General features: G+C 39.6%; 1 protein-coding gene across 1 annotated transcript; it reads right to left on the bottom strand.

Moving 5' to 3' along the window:
* Positions 1-7: 7 nt before the first annotated feature.
* On the bottom strand, positions 8-13008 carry IFT52 (intraflagellar transport 52). Its single transcript, XM_076352444.1, has 13 exons — positions 12790-13008; positions 11796-11883; positions 11403-11532; positions 10478-10553; positions 10319-10390; positions 9315-9441; positions 6999-7085; positions 6245-6313; positions 5333-5487; positions 4218-4305; positions 3000-3108; positions 2361-2506; positions 8-1778 (listed from the first exon to the last, which is right to left on the bottom strand). The coding sequence occupies exons 1-13, from the start codon at positions 12906-12908 to the stop codon at positions 1731-1733; spliced, it is 1314 nt and encodes a 437-aa protein (XP_076208559.1). The 5' UTR covers positions 12909-13008; the 3' UTR covers positions 8-1730.
* Positions 13009-13187: the final 179 nt, after the last annotated feature.

The following is a 13187-nucleotide window of genomic DNA, read 5'->3' as shown; positions in this document are numbered from 1 at the left end:
CATTCAGTGAAAAAAATCCGTTCTTTTACTTCAGCTGTCAGGGCGGCACTACAGGCAAACAGTAAACAGGGAGCTGCTTGTATTCTCCGGCTGCTCAGATGACTTTTTTCTAAACCATGTTACAACATCAGAACAGGTGACAAAACAACTCAGAAAAAGGGCCCGAAAGAGAAAGTATTTACAGTTTGAAGTATAAACACCACGGAACAGTACAAACCAGATCTATAATTAGGAAGAGGATCACACAGTTGTTTGGTTCAACTGCGGTCTGTGCCGGTTGACTGATTGGTATTGGTACCGCCGAGGAAAGATTAAGCTTATTGTGTAAATCTGTAGCTGGAATGGACGAAGTACTCTGCGTGACAAACACAACCATGCCCTTAAAGAAAAAATAAACAAAAGAGGAAGAAATATAAAATTTTAAACATGCTGCCATGAAAAAGGCATGTCGGCAGCGTAAGAAGAGATACAACCACTTCTGCTAACATCGTACTAGCGCATCTCAACCGGTCAGTAACTTAGCAGGTGCTTTGGGGCACCTTCTCTAGAAAAACCTGCGCCAAGTTGGCATCCGAAGCATGAAGCAATGTAAAATGAAATGACTTTTTGTGGGATAAAAGATGAACAGATCTTTTGGAAAAAGCAGCTTTGACGTTAAAAAAACATGGCAGAGGAAGATAAGGCACGGGTGTCACAAAGGCCGCATAGAAGGCTTGAGTGGGGGAAGAATTTAAGTTTCACAGTTTGGGTGTCAGATGAAATACAAAATTTTTTGGATGTCAAAGTGCAATCTCAGTGTTGATATAAAAAAAAAGTCCTTGCAACACAGACACGCAGTGTTAATGATGTTGACAAATCTTTTCTTCTCGCCACTCATATCCTTGGCTCCATTTTTGCTGTGCATTGAGCTTCAACACTTCATGGTCAATGAATTTCACTCGAATTTCCGTTCTTGTGCATTATCTAGCTCACTATCTCTGCGAATAGGCTAGATATCAAATAACTGTAAGTAAAAATATTCCTGAGTTTCTGCACAGTATCACATTTTCTTAACAATGATGCATTAAATCTTAAAGTCTTCTTCATCCAAATGCTGTCCCTTCTTTTAAAAATTATGCATTCCCAGTCTTATACAAAGCAGCGATCTGCAACAATGTCATTATTGCTTAATTTCGACTCTTCCCCTCCCTTGGAAGAAATGTTTTCCTTCTACAGTAACAAAACCACCTCTCCTTGGTTCACTTTGGCAGAGAGACAAAAGGAGACTGCCTCGGGGTGACAGCCTAGCTGTGTTCAGCAGCTCCTGCATTTATGGCTGTATTTTCTTTTCCACAGTTCACAAACCAGAATAACAATCTTTCCCACAGTGCAGTTAAGGACTACACGTACACCAGGAGAACCCACAGTAAGCCTTACTACATGACAATAAATACTGGAGCCAGAAAGAAGGATCAAAACCACATTTTCTTAGTATAAGATTTTTTCCATATATTACAAAATTACAGTTTCAATAAAGAAGTAGAAAAATAGGAAATTATTTGGAAAGTGCCTGCAAAATACAAGCACTTCCTCAAAAGGCATTAATTATCCAAACTACCACACATAAATGATCCAAACATTCAGTGAACTACTGAGATGGTCCCAATCAATATACTGAACACAGAGGTTGAAAAAAATGGAAAAGTACGTTTTTACTAAAAGGTCTATCTCAAAGTGGGGAAAGCCACGTCTCAGTTACCATTCTGCAATCCAGCTTCACTTGTGTCAGTATCATGTTCCTTAGGTAAGGGAAAAGGAGAACGGAGGAAAAAAGAAAAAGAAAAAAAATTTTAACAATAGGGTAGAAATGTCAGATTTTGCTCTTAACTGACTATTTGACAAACAGGGAATACTTGTTAGTAGAAACAGCTGGTCTGCCAATATGTTCCAAACAGGCTCTGAAGCATCAAATTTACTATAAAGAATTATTTCAACACAGTACTGCTTGTGAGTAACAATGCGAGTTTCACATCTACGTCGTAGCATCAGCAAGCACTGCAAACATTCACGAGGGCACACCGCTGTTACACAATGCACCATTAATGAACTGTGGTTAGCTGAAATTACCGAAACTACACTTGCATGTATTAATCCCCCAATTAAAATAAATGAGAGACTTAATAATTGAGCACTACAGATTCTATACAGATTAACAGTCATAAGTATTCTGGATCACACTTCACTGGTCTAATTTATTACACAACGAATGTCTTAACACATCACTGTACCTCTCGCCTGTGACAAGTGTAGCTGCTATGAAGATACGTCAGCCTCAGTGCTGACACTTCCAACTATTCACTTGTAATTGTCATTAAAAATACCTGATTCAGTTTCTTAAACTCAACCACTTGGAAGAAGATGTGCTCCAGGATATGTTTGGCATCTTGCTTCTCCTTGGGGAGTTTAGTTGTTACTCCTAGGATATCGCCACATTTTCGTACGTAAAACTCCAGGTCATCATCAGTACCTAAACAAGCATCCCAGGGAAGAAGGCAGTTGAATATCACACATATCTGTATCAGCTGGGCAAAAATGTACTACAAATCTCCACTTGTTGTTGGCATTCTGGGAGGTTAAGTCCTATAACTAAGTCCAGTGGACTAGCCATGATGTATTCTTGCAGCTAGTACTTTCTCATCATTTTTAGATTTAAGGTGTGTTTAGAATAACCTTAACATTTTAACTTCAAAGCGTAAAAAGATGTGAAGTAAATCAGCAAGAGTGCGCAAAGCAATTTATGCATGATATAGGAAACAGCAGGCAGAAACAAAATAAAATGTCATGGTACATGAAGTCAGGTTATCAATTTCCAAGGCCTTCTAATTTCTTATAGCCCAGGATGAGAGCAATGGATTTTCGTAAATGAGGAGCATGTTTTAAAATTAAATACAACAACAATTTTCCTCCAAAAACTTGGATTTTGTATATAAATATGTAAACAATCAGTCTGCTCCGCTTACATTTGTTTGTAATCTCTGCAAGACGAGCTTTCTCAGAGGAAAAAGTGTCATCCAAGTCAAACAGCTCCAGAGGAGGAGGAGGCAATTCTCTGAAAGCAGGTGGAAAAACCTTTAAGAGAAGAATTAGCATGGTTTATTGCCAAATATTTTTCTTACACTTTACAGATCTCTAAGACAACAGTTCTGGACTTAGATTGGACTCGAAGAAACCTTTTATAAAGTCAAAAGCAACGCCAAAGCCCACAGTACAAAGGTACACCTTTTTTAACATTCTATTTATATTTTGTAACAGTAACTGAATATTCCAAAAGAGCTTAGTCACAAGTATGCCAGAATTACACCTCGCATCGCAACCAGACATACTGCATTTGCAGTTTGTTTTCAGTTTTGCTCCATGAGATCCAGGTGATAGCTGAGATAGCTGAGGTACTAAGCTCGCCGTAACAGCTCACCTTGGAAACATATTCACACCAATTCTGGTAAGAGTATTTTCTTTTTCATGCAGTCACCACTTATGCCACAAGTTGGACTTGTGTTTTTAAAGAGCAGCGCATGAGACACTACTTTCAGCTGCACCCCTGCAGCTCTAAGGATCCCAGTAATGTTTCCTCAGTGGCCAAGGTAAAGAAGGATGGAGCCATGATGGCAAAACTCAAAGATACTCAAAGATACTGCTTTTCAAAATAAGTTTGACAGTGCCGTAGCTCGTGTTGTTGCTGCCAGCCCAAATCTCTGCTGGTGAAAGTCTGGCCAGCCCTTGCTGTAAAAGACCAACGCTCCACTTTCTACTTCGCCAAAGGATACGGGAGATGGAAAAAGAGTGGGACAGACTGGCTCCTCCCCTGGCAGCAGCCAGTATATTACTTACACCACCACTGCTTTCTGAAATACCACATTCTGTTTTCACAGCAAAGGCTGAAGCCCAGCAGCTCACAGGACTGGGAGCAGCTACTCGGCTGAAGGCTTATATACACAAGGCATTCTGCTATGGTACCAGATGCTACATTTTCAAGCTCTGTTGATAAAAATTAGAAGCATAAATAAGTGCTCTTTCCTAAAAGATAGTCCCTGCAATGTATCCAACTCCCAAGTGATTAATTATTACAACAGCATTTCTCTTTTTTTTTTTTTTTGAAAGAACTATGGAGATGACACACAGAGGTTTTACATGAAACAGAAGGATTCCGCACGTGCTGTATCAGCATGGAGATTACTCACAGCTGGCTGGAGGACAGGTAGTGGAGTCTCAAATTGAGGCTGAATGAGTTGGAGGGGTTCGTGCTTCACATTCAGCTGTTCATAAGCTCTGCAGCACAGAAGAAGACAAAATATGAGAGAAGAAATGATGCAACAGCCATTTCCACTTGCATGCAATAAAGGCTATAGGGATGAATTTTTATGAAGACACCAGGGTCAACATTATGCACAGTCATAGCCCTAAAAAAATGGGATGTCTTAATTTTAGAAGGACCCCAGAGAACTACATGTCAGTAATAATTGACTTCTACAGCAAGCAAATTAGTTAAAATCATGACAGAGAAGAAGTTAATGATAGGTGGGTATATAAGACGATAAAAAAGAAGGAAGTCACACCTCAATTCTTCAAGCAACTGTTAAAGGGATGAACGTGCATGAGGAAAAAGTGATCCAGTTCAAAAAGAGCAGACTTGGGATTTCAAAAAGGTTTTTCAGGAAGTCCATAACCAAGTGCTATTTTAAAAAGTTATTTGTTATGGGATGAGAAGGGAGATCCCACTATGAATTCACATCTAGCAAAAATACAAGAAATACAGAGTAAGAAGAAAGAGTGTCCACAACAGAGTGGAGTTTCATGGAATCTGTGTTAAGCCTGCTACTATTCAACGTGTTCATGCATGATCTGGGTAACAGATGAGTTAAGAGGGACAAAGCTGCTAACAATACAAAACTGGTAAAACTGAGCAGCAGATAAATCTCAAGACAATTATTGGGAAATGTGAAGATGAACGCAATGCAGCTTCAGTAAATGCCAAGTAATTCAAAAGTGGAAAAACAACCAGTTATCACTCCAGAAAGTACCCAACATCACTGTAGATAGCTCTACTAAAAATATCAGCTCACTGAATCAGCAGTAGTCAGAAAAAAGGAACAAACAATGTCAGAAACTACAGCTAAGACAAGAAGCAAGAGAAAATATCACTGTCACACTGTACAAATCCATCTTCTGGTATATGCATATTCAGAATGCTGCCTACAGCTCAGTCCCTTCTGCTCTTAAGCAGACACAGTTAAGCACAAACAGAAAATGCAGAATACACAACGGAAAAATTTTAAAAAAAATCACAGCTGCTGACTTGATAACCGAAGGGAGGGCAGTTGTATCCAGCTGATAAAGGGATGTATCAAACAGCTTTGTGAAGTCTCTTGGGTTCTCATCTCCTTCTTGCAGACAGACTCGCAGTTGCTCAGACAGCGCAGCTGTATCTGGGAGCACGGTATAGTCTGAAATCTGAACACACACACACACACAGAGACACACGCCTATGAATTAAAAAGACCAGCCCATTGACATAGTCTCTTTCTAGTTTATCTCTCACCTAAAATCTCATCTAGAAATAATTATTTCACTCTTTACCAGGTATGACCATTTGCAGTGCAGCTTACTAGATTGGTAGACTGTGCAAACTCTATTCTCTTAAGCTGTAAAACTACTTGCCATCTGGACGTTGTATCTGAATTTCTGTTAATTCTTTAAAATTAAAAGAGACAGCTTACTGGTCAACGGTGGAAGACTGTTGTTCTTTTTATGCACACAGAGTATACAATTTTATCATGTATGGTATTTCCAAATAAAAATAGCATTTGCATACATCAGTGAAAAAAGCAGCTAAAATTGATACACAGGTCGATCCCTACTCGTATACAGAAAATCTGCCTTCACTTCATGCATGTTCCTCTTGTCTGAGGGCTCAGAGTGAAGTGCAAACTTATTATGCTGCAGCAGCAAATGATCTCATAAACATAGGCAAACTGGAAAGAGATGAAATCTGATAATGAATAGCAATCTACATCTGACAGAGATACAATACCATTATTTTTTATGCTTAATCCATCTGTCTATTCAATCTTAGACCCTGAATAAAGGGTCTGCAACAACAACAGCATCCATCTAGCTGTTAACCATTTTGTGCTAAATACATCATTTGCCAAAACTGGTACTGCTGGATCACACTATCACTTACTTCCTTGTGATGGATCTCTCTTACCTCAGGGTCCTCCATATCCATCTGGTTTAAATGGATATCTGATGTTGTGAGCCACTGGAAAAGCACATCCTGGAGAAGGGCAAAACTTAATTAATTTCTGGAGGGTCCAAGTAATCTTACATTATGCTTAAACATTCATAATAAATCTATTAAATAACATACCATGAAAAAGAAGAAAAATATGGGTAGTAAATCAAAGAATATCTAGGGAGAAAATACAGACTTTATTTGTAGTTACATATGGAAGCAATGAGTCATGGCAATGAGCATACTTTGTATGAGGTGCATACTTTCAGGCACACGTCAGCAGGAAACTCCCCTTCTTACACATAACATGTTACACACCGCACTTTGGAAAGCGCATTACAATCTCCAGGTATCAGGAGCTATATATGCAACGGTTTGTTATTAATCAGCAGCCATAATCAAGTGCTAAAGAAGCTAAGAAAAAGTAGTAAACAAAAAAAACCTTCTACTGAATATTTAAATATTAATAACAATAAAGTGGTGAACAGAAGTAGGAAAAGCTTTTCAGAGTCCTATAACATAAATAATAAACTATATCTTTAAAACATCCTTCCTGTTACTTGTGCTCTAAGAAATTCCTCAGATGTTAGTATTGGGTTAGAAATCTCCATACTCCATTTCATTGCTCTAAGATGAAGCTAGTGAGCTTGGGTTGCTTTGTAAGTGCTGTGAAGATCCACTAAGGTGTTTTTTTAAAAAAACAAACAAAAAACCCCAATAAACTTACCATGATCTTACCATTTTCTTCTTTGTCTAAATATTGATCACTGAACATGTGGGAAGATCCCAATGCTGCCATCTTTCCACCTTGATTCTAACAACAAAGAATACAATATAGCAAAACATCCAAATTGCAGTTTTAGAAGCAATTGTTAATGTTGTCTAATTACAAAGTGATTTAAAGAAACAGGAAATTTTGGAATAAGGAGTGGCAAAAGCAGTTTCAAACTTGGCAAGCTCACGAGAGTGCAGCATTATTATAAGACTATATGCTCTCAAGGCTCATAAATTTATTAAAAGTACTGATCTGCATTTCATAAGAGTAGACAGACAATTGGCTGGCAGTCAAAAAAAAAAAATACAGAGAATATCATCAACAAAAGCTGCACTTAGGCTGTTTTTGCAGAAAAAGAACACTCTTTTTTTCAATCAAGTAAAAAAGAATTAAGTTAAATGAATGCATTATTAACTTCCGGCAACCCATTCCTCAGTGTTCAGAATGTAAACCAAGAGGCCAGTGACATGCATGCATGTCAATATTGCACATATGCATAGCAGGTAATGAGGGAAGAGTTTGGTAATTTTATTATTTGTAAGATAAAATGCAAAACCTGCAGGTCATTGTATTTTAATCTAGCTAAATTAAACACGCAGGAAAATGCATTCATGAAACATCTTTGGAATTCTTCTCTATCCAGATTACCCCTTAATCCTTCCACAAGGACATAAGAAATTCACCTAAGAAATAGTGAGTTTTCAACAGAACAAAACCCACTGTAACGCTCCCTGCACCAACTGTGAAACTCATAGCATAATATAGCCATGAAGACTGCTGTAATGAATTTGAAGATACATCAAACAAAGCTCCAGTTTGTTTAACAAATTCCTGATGTTTCATACTCCATGTTTTGCACGGTTTTAACCTGAATTCTACATGCTTTACCCACAATAGCATAACTAGGTAGCATCCTCTGCTCTTACTTTCCATTCCTTCACTTTCTGTGGCTATTCTTTACCGTATCTCTTTTTCACTCCAAGAGATCTTGTTTTCCTTCTACCAAGTTTCTCTGCTCTGCTTGAGAGACAACCTCTGTCTTTAGCTTCATCTTCTACCCTTGTGTCTATAACTCCCTTGAGCTAGATAGGAAAAATGATGCCATGTATTTGACATCATGTCATGGTGTTATATCAAGGGAAGAACTATCAGTACGATGTGTAACGGTTTCCACTGCACAAACCTATTACGCTTCTGTGATGAACCCATGCAAAACGCTTCACGGAGGTGCAACCAAATAGTATGGATTTCACTTACAGCATAATTTAGTTGTAATAATTCTCAGAAGAAAACACTCCTCTCCACACCGCTTAGGTGAAGCACGTGAGACCCCACATAAACAGGCACAGTCTTGAAACAAGAACACCAGCCACCAAGGCTGTAATCCCAGTAGAGTTAAGGCTTTACATAACTTAGATGACTTATGTGGCAAAAAGATAACTCTCTCATTAATGCAAATAATTGCAGTATTATCATGGGTGCAAAATTAGGCATGAGTCTATGGGTCCATTGGATCTATGTGCAAATATTGTGTGGGTGGAGGGATTTTATCATATCTTACTCTGACAGCTGCAGATAAAATGCGAGCAGTAAGTGTACTTGTAAGTTCACTTCATGCTGCTGTATTGTCTTTGATTTATGGGGTTTATTTCAGCCGCAACATGGGGGGATGAAGTTGGGCATCCTCAGGAAAAAAATCACCTTCCTACCAAAGATACCAAAAAACCACAGTAGTGTTAGAAGCTCACCTACATAGTAAAAAATGTATTAACAAGTTTACATTCACTAACAATATTAATTCTTTCTTTGTACCCATCATCTACTACTAGATTTCTGAATTTTTTTTTTTTTTAATAAATTAACAGGGCTGGATGGGTAAGATAACATAAAAATCTACTGGTTCCAAGGTGACAATGCTCTTCCTTAACTCAATATGGCATATTTATGAAGCTAATGATAATCTTACTTACTAAATGATCACTAAAACACTGGAAAAAAACCCAAACAATGAAACTTTAAAGAAGAACTAAAAATATCCATCTGTCAACCAAACAAATACATAATCTTTGCTGACCATCAAATTAATTCTCCTCTGAACCCCATGCAAAGAAGTTTTCTGTAAAAGGAAGCAGCAGTCACCAGGCTCATCTGGAGTTTGCAGGTGCATCAAAAATAGAAGTGGGTTTGTAAGCACTCCCAGAAAATACATTCACAATTTCTGTGTGGGGTAGGGGGAGAATGCATGGTTTGTTACATGCAGAATCATACCTCATGCTGATAGAAAGCAAGAACAGGCCTGTTGAGTGGGAAGCAGACAGATCCTGTTGATAGAACAGCCACTGCTGGTTTCATCACATTCAGTGTGGCACCAAATGGATACACGAAAGTGAGCGCTCTGCAGGAAAATACAGAAACTCTGTAAGTATCTGCATGTATCAGGTAGGCTGGACATATTTATAAAACTCAGTCTGTCTGCCTAAACTGCAAACTGTAATTGTCCACTGGCGGTGGAATGCCAAGAGGCATGCATTCGAACATTCAGATCACTATAATGACATTTTAGTCTCTTTCTACAGGTTTTTCCAGGCTGACAATTTGCCTTTAAATAACAAAGAACACTCTTGATTTCTGTTTGCACACTCCTGTATCCGAGAGAAGGGTAGGGGTATTTAACTCCCAGACAAATATATATTCTGGAAGGAAACTACATGAAACGTTTTTACACTTACATTTTTCCTTGTAATCAACCACAGGGTCATTTATTAGTCTAAAAGCTAGCTGCAAGGAAGAATACAAACATTTATAGTTCTTTACGGAAAAGCTGTCATCTTCTCAATGCCTTTTCACTCCTCTGCAGCACAGAGGGATGGAAAGCTAAAAACTGCAATAAATGTCTATCTTACCCTGGATTAAGACTCTTTAAAAAGATGTAGGGTTTCTCATGCCTGCAGCCAGACCACTCACTATCTAGAGGTTATTCATATTTACATTGTTTAATCAAATTCAAATCCACAGACAAGGGACAAAAAAGATCTGGTCAGAAGAGTAATAGTTCCCTTCAAAACCTATCACTCCTGCTCCTTCATTGGTTATCAAGCACTACGAAACAGATTCTCCTTTCCAGATATAACCTTGAGGAGCAAGAAGCTGACATAAGAAATGCATTAGAAAACCTCAACACAAGCACAACATACTCCTGCTAGATTACAAACCTGCTAATTCCAAGTTATTCTAAATCTTTTCACATCACCTTCCTAAAGGAAAACACTTACTGTGAGTCACGTCCACTTCCATCTTCATCGGATGTCTCAAGAACTGTTTTTCTTGCAGCTTCACTGATTCCCCTACAAGATGTTGAAAAGCAAAACTTACTGAAAACAATATGGATTATAAGAGTCTACGGTAAAGTTTTATATACCCCAAATATTTACCTATTCAAAACTCCATCAGAGATTAGTGCTTCTTTTGGGTGGTGGTACTTGTAATATACATTTCGTACTACAGCATCTTGAAGAAAGAAAAAAAAATAGAAGAAATTTACATCTCAGCTGATCAGTATGCTAGATACAGCAATGAAAAATGAGTTTAGCTCTTGGATTCCCTGGGTGTTTGCTTCTAACACCACAAAGCTGGCATGTGGCTCCCAAAAGAATTCAGATCAGCCTTCTCTACTGTTTCTTTTTGGACATACAGATTTAGAACAGGAATATATTTGCAAGTTCAAATAAAAATAAGTACATCTCCATGTCTTCTGCAAAGCAGAAGAGGCAAAAGGATGATCCAGTTAAAAGGATATGTATCAAGTTTTACAAGTTCAAATTCTTTTTTTATACATCTTCCAAAAGCATGATGAATCTAATACTGTTGATGCAAAAAAAGGCACAGTCTAAAAATGCCACCAAAACCCCTAAAAATATTTTACGTACACTGAGACGCAGTTGGGTTTTTTCACATTGGCAGTACAAAACTTAATGAATGGCATTTTATTGGTCTGCTAAAGAAAAGTGCCACTGTTTATTCAGGGTGAGCATGAAGTGATTCAATCCATTAAAATGCACGGAAAAAATGTTTGAAGTGAAACAATTGATATTTGTTAGTAAATACCATTAAAATTGACAACTACAGCAAAGGAATGGAGATGGCCAAGTTGTTATCAAGATACTGTGTCCGTGGAAAGCCCTTGGTGTACTCCAGTGTTACACTGCCGTGTACATGTAGCTTTCAAGAAAAAACATCTCTTAGACCAAAAGGTACTTTGTGAGAGGGATCTGCTTGGCTTATACCAACAAAGGCTGAGCCTGCTCTTTAGATTTTGCTGAAAATGGAAGAATAAAAGGTATCAGTGAGCCCCATTACCATTATTGAAAATGATCCCATATTCTTCTAACAAAAAGTTAATATTTGTGCCATATCGGGACTCTCCGCCTTCTCTTAGCATCACCAGGATGGCTCCACCATCCTCCAGGAATTTCTTCAGAACCAAAAACTAGAAGACAGCAAAGATCCAGAAAAAATACATGTGAAAGAAGCTACACACAAGACTGCAGAAGTTATACCGAGATGAGGGAAAGTAAATGATTCCGACTACTTGCAATGAACTTGATCCTATCAGAAAAGCATTCAAATTTCAATTTGTGAAAATTCCCATAAAGCAGTACTATTGCAAATTCTTCTGTGTTGTTCTTTTCTATTTCGCATTAAACAAATCTTGAAACATAACTGATTTGCAAACAATTATTGACTTCTTACCTCAGCAGCACTGAACTTTTCTCGTGGCCCTGCTGTGATCCACAATTTTACCCCAAACAGTTTCTCAGATGTGATGTCATCTTTTAAGCTATGAATAGATTAATAAAGAGACATGATATGCTTGGATACAGTCCTGAACCACAACTTACTTTTTTTTTTTTAAAAGAACTAGCAAATAAACACAAAGCAAACCATTTCAGTCACTTCACATCCTTTTATCTGGGTTTAAAGTTGATAATTCAGGTGAAAATAATCCTTACAAATTTCAACCCATTAAATAGTAAAGCCCCTCTAACAAGGTACTGTGGCAGATCCAGAACTGGTATAAACCATCATAGCTCCTATTAAACTTTGCACCTGATGAGCTTCCTCTTATTTTTTCTTTTTGCTCTGGACACATTTTGTAGTGGACAGATGGGCAATATCATTCGTACAAGGGCTGATTTCTTTTTATCCCAAACTCTAAATCAAGACAGATTCAAAAACCTGTAGCAGAAGTTTCGTCCTTGTAACTTGCACTCTCTCTCTTCCACAGATAAAACAGCTGAAAGCTCCAAAGACAACTACGCGCAGCATCCAACTGTGAAATTACAGCTAATGCCACAGGGCGCAATCAACGCAAAAAAAGGCGTTTTAGCTTACGGTTCACGTTCCCAAAGACTATGCGGGTATTCAGTGCGGCCCACACACACGTTTTGGGATTCCTCTCCGGACTGCAGGTGCCCCAACCCCTACCCGCTGGGGCTGCACAGTGGCGAGGCTGAGGCATCCTAGCCTCTTCACCCAGGAGCGGCCAAGCCCTCCCTCGGAGGTGAGGTGGATCCACACAGCCTGGGCAGGCTGAGAGAAGCCTCTTCTCCACTAGCTGCAAGAAACCCAAGCGTGCCTCCGGTCCCGCCTGCAAAGGACCCTCAGACTACAGGTACGCGGCTTCTCTCCCACGCCAGCGCTCCAAAAAAAGCTGCCAAGGGTTACTCAGAAAGCTGCCCCTCACCTCTGTATCTTCCAGTTACCGCGAAGCCTTTTGCGCAAGGATTTGTAGCTGCTGGCGAGAGTGAAGGCCTCCCCTTTGGACGCATTGAAGACTATGGCATTCCGCAGGCCCCTCTCCATAGGGTTACCCGGGGCTACCGCAGGGGAGGCCGAAGGAGGCCAGCTCTCGGGACGTGAAGCGAACCTCCAACGCTCCCGCTCCCCGGCGGGACCCCCGCAGCGGGCCCGGGGGAGAGGGGGGGGGCGGCGGGGGGCGGCCTGCCCACCGCGGCGGCCGGGGAGAGCGGGGACGGCGGCCGTTACCACGGCGCGCTCCGCCTAGCAACGCGCCGGCGGCGGCGCATGCGCCGAGGTCGACGCCCCGAGTGCAGAGGTCGCTGCGGCGGCTTGCTCCATTCC

This window comes from Aptenodytes patagonicus, chromosome 14, assembly GCF_965638725.1.
Source record: "Aptenodytes patagonicus chromosome 14, bAptPat1.pri.cur, whole genome shotgun sequence".
Lineage (NCBI taxonomy): Eukaryota > Metazoa > Chordata > Aves > Sphenisciformes > Spheniscidae > Aptenodytes > Aptenodytes patagonicus.
This window is presented reverse-complemented; position numbering and strand designations above follow the sequence as displayed.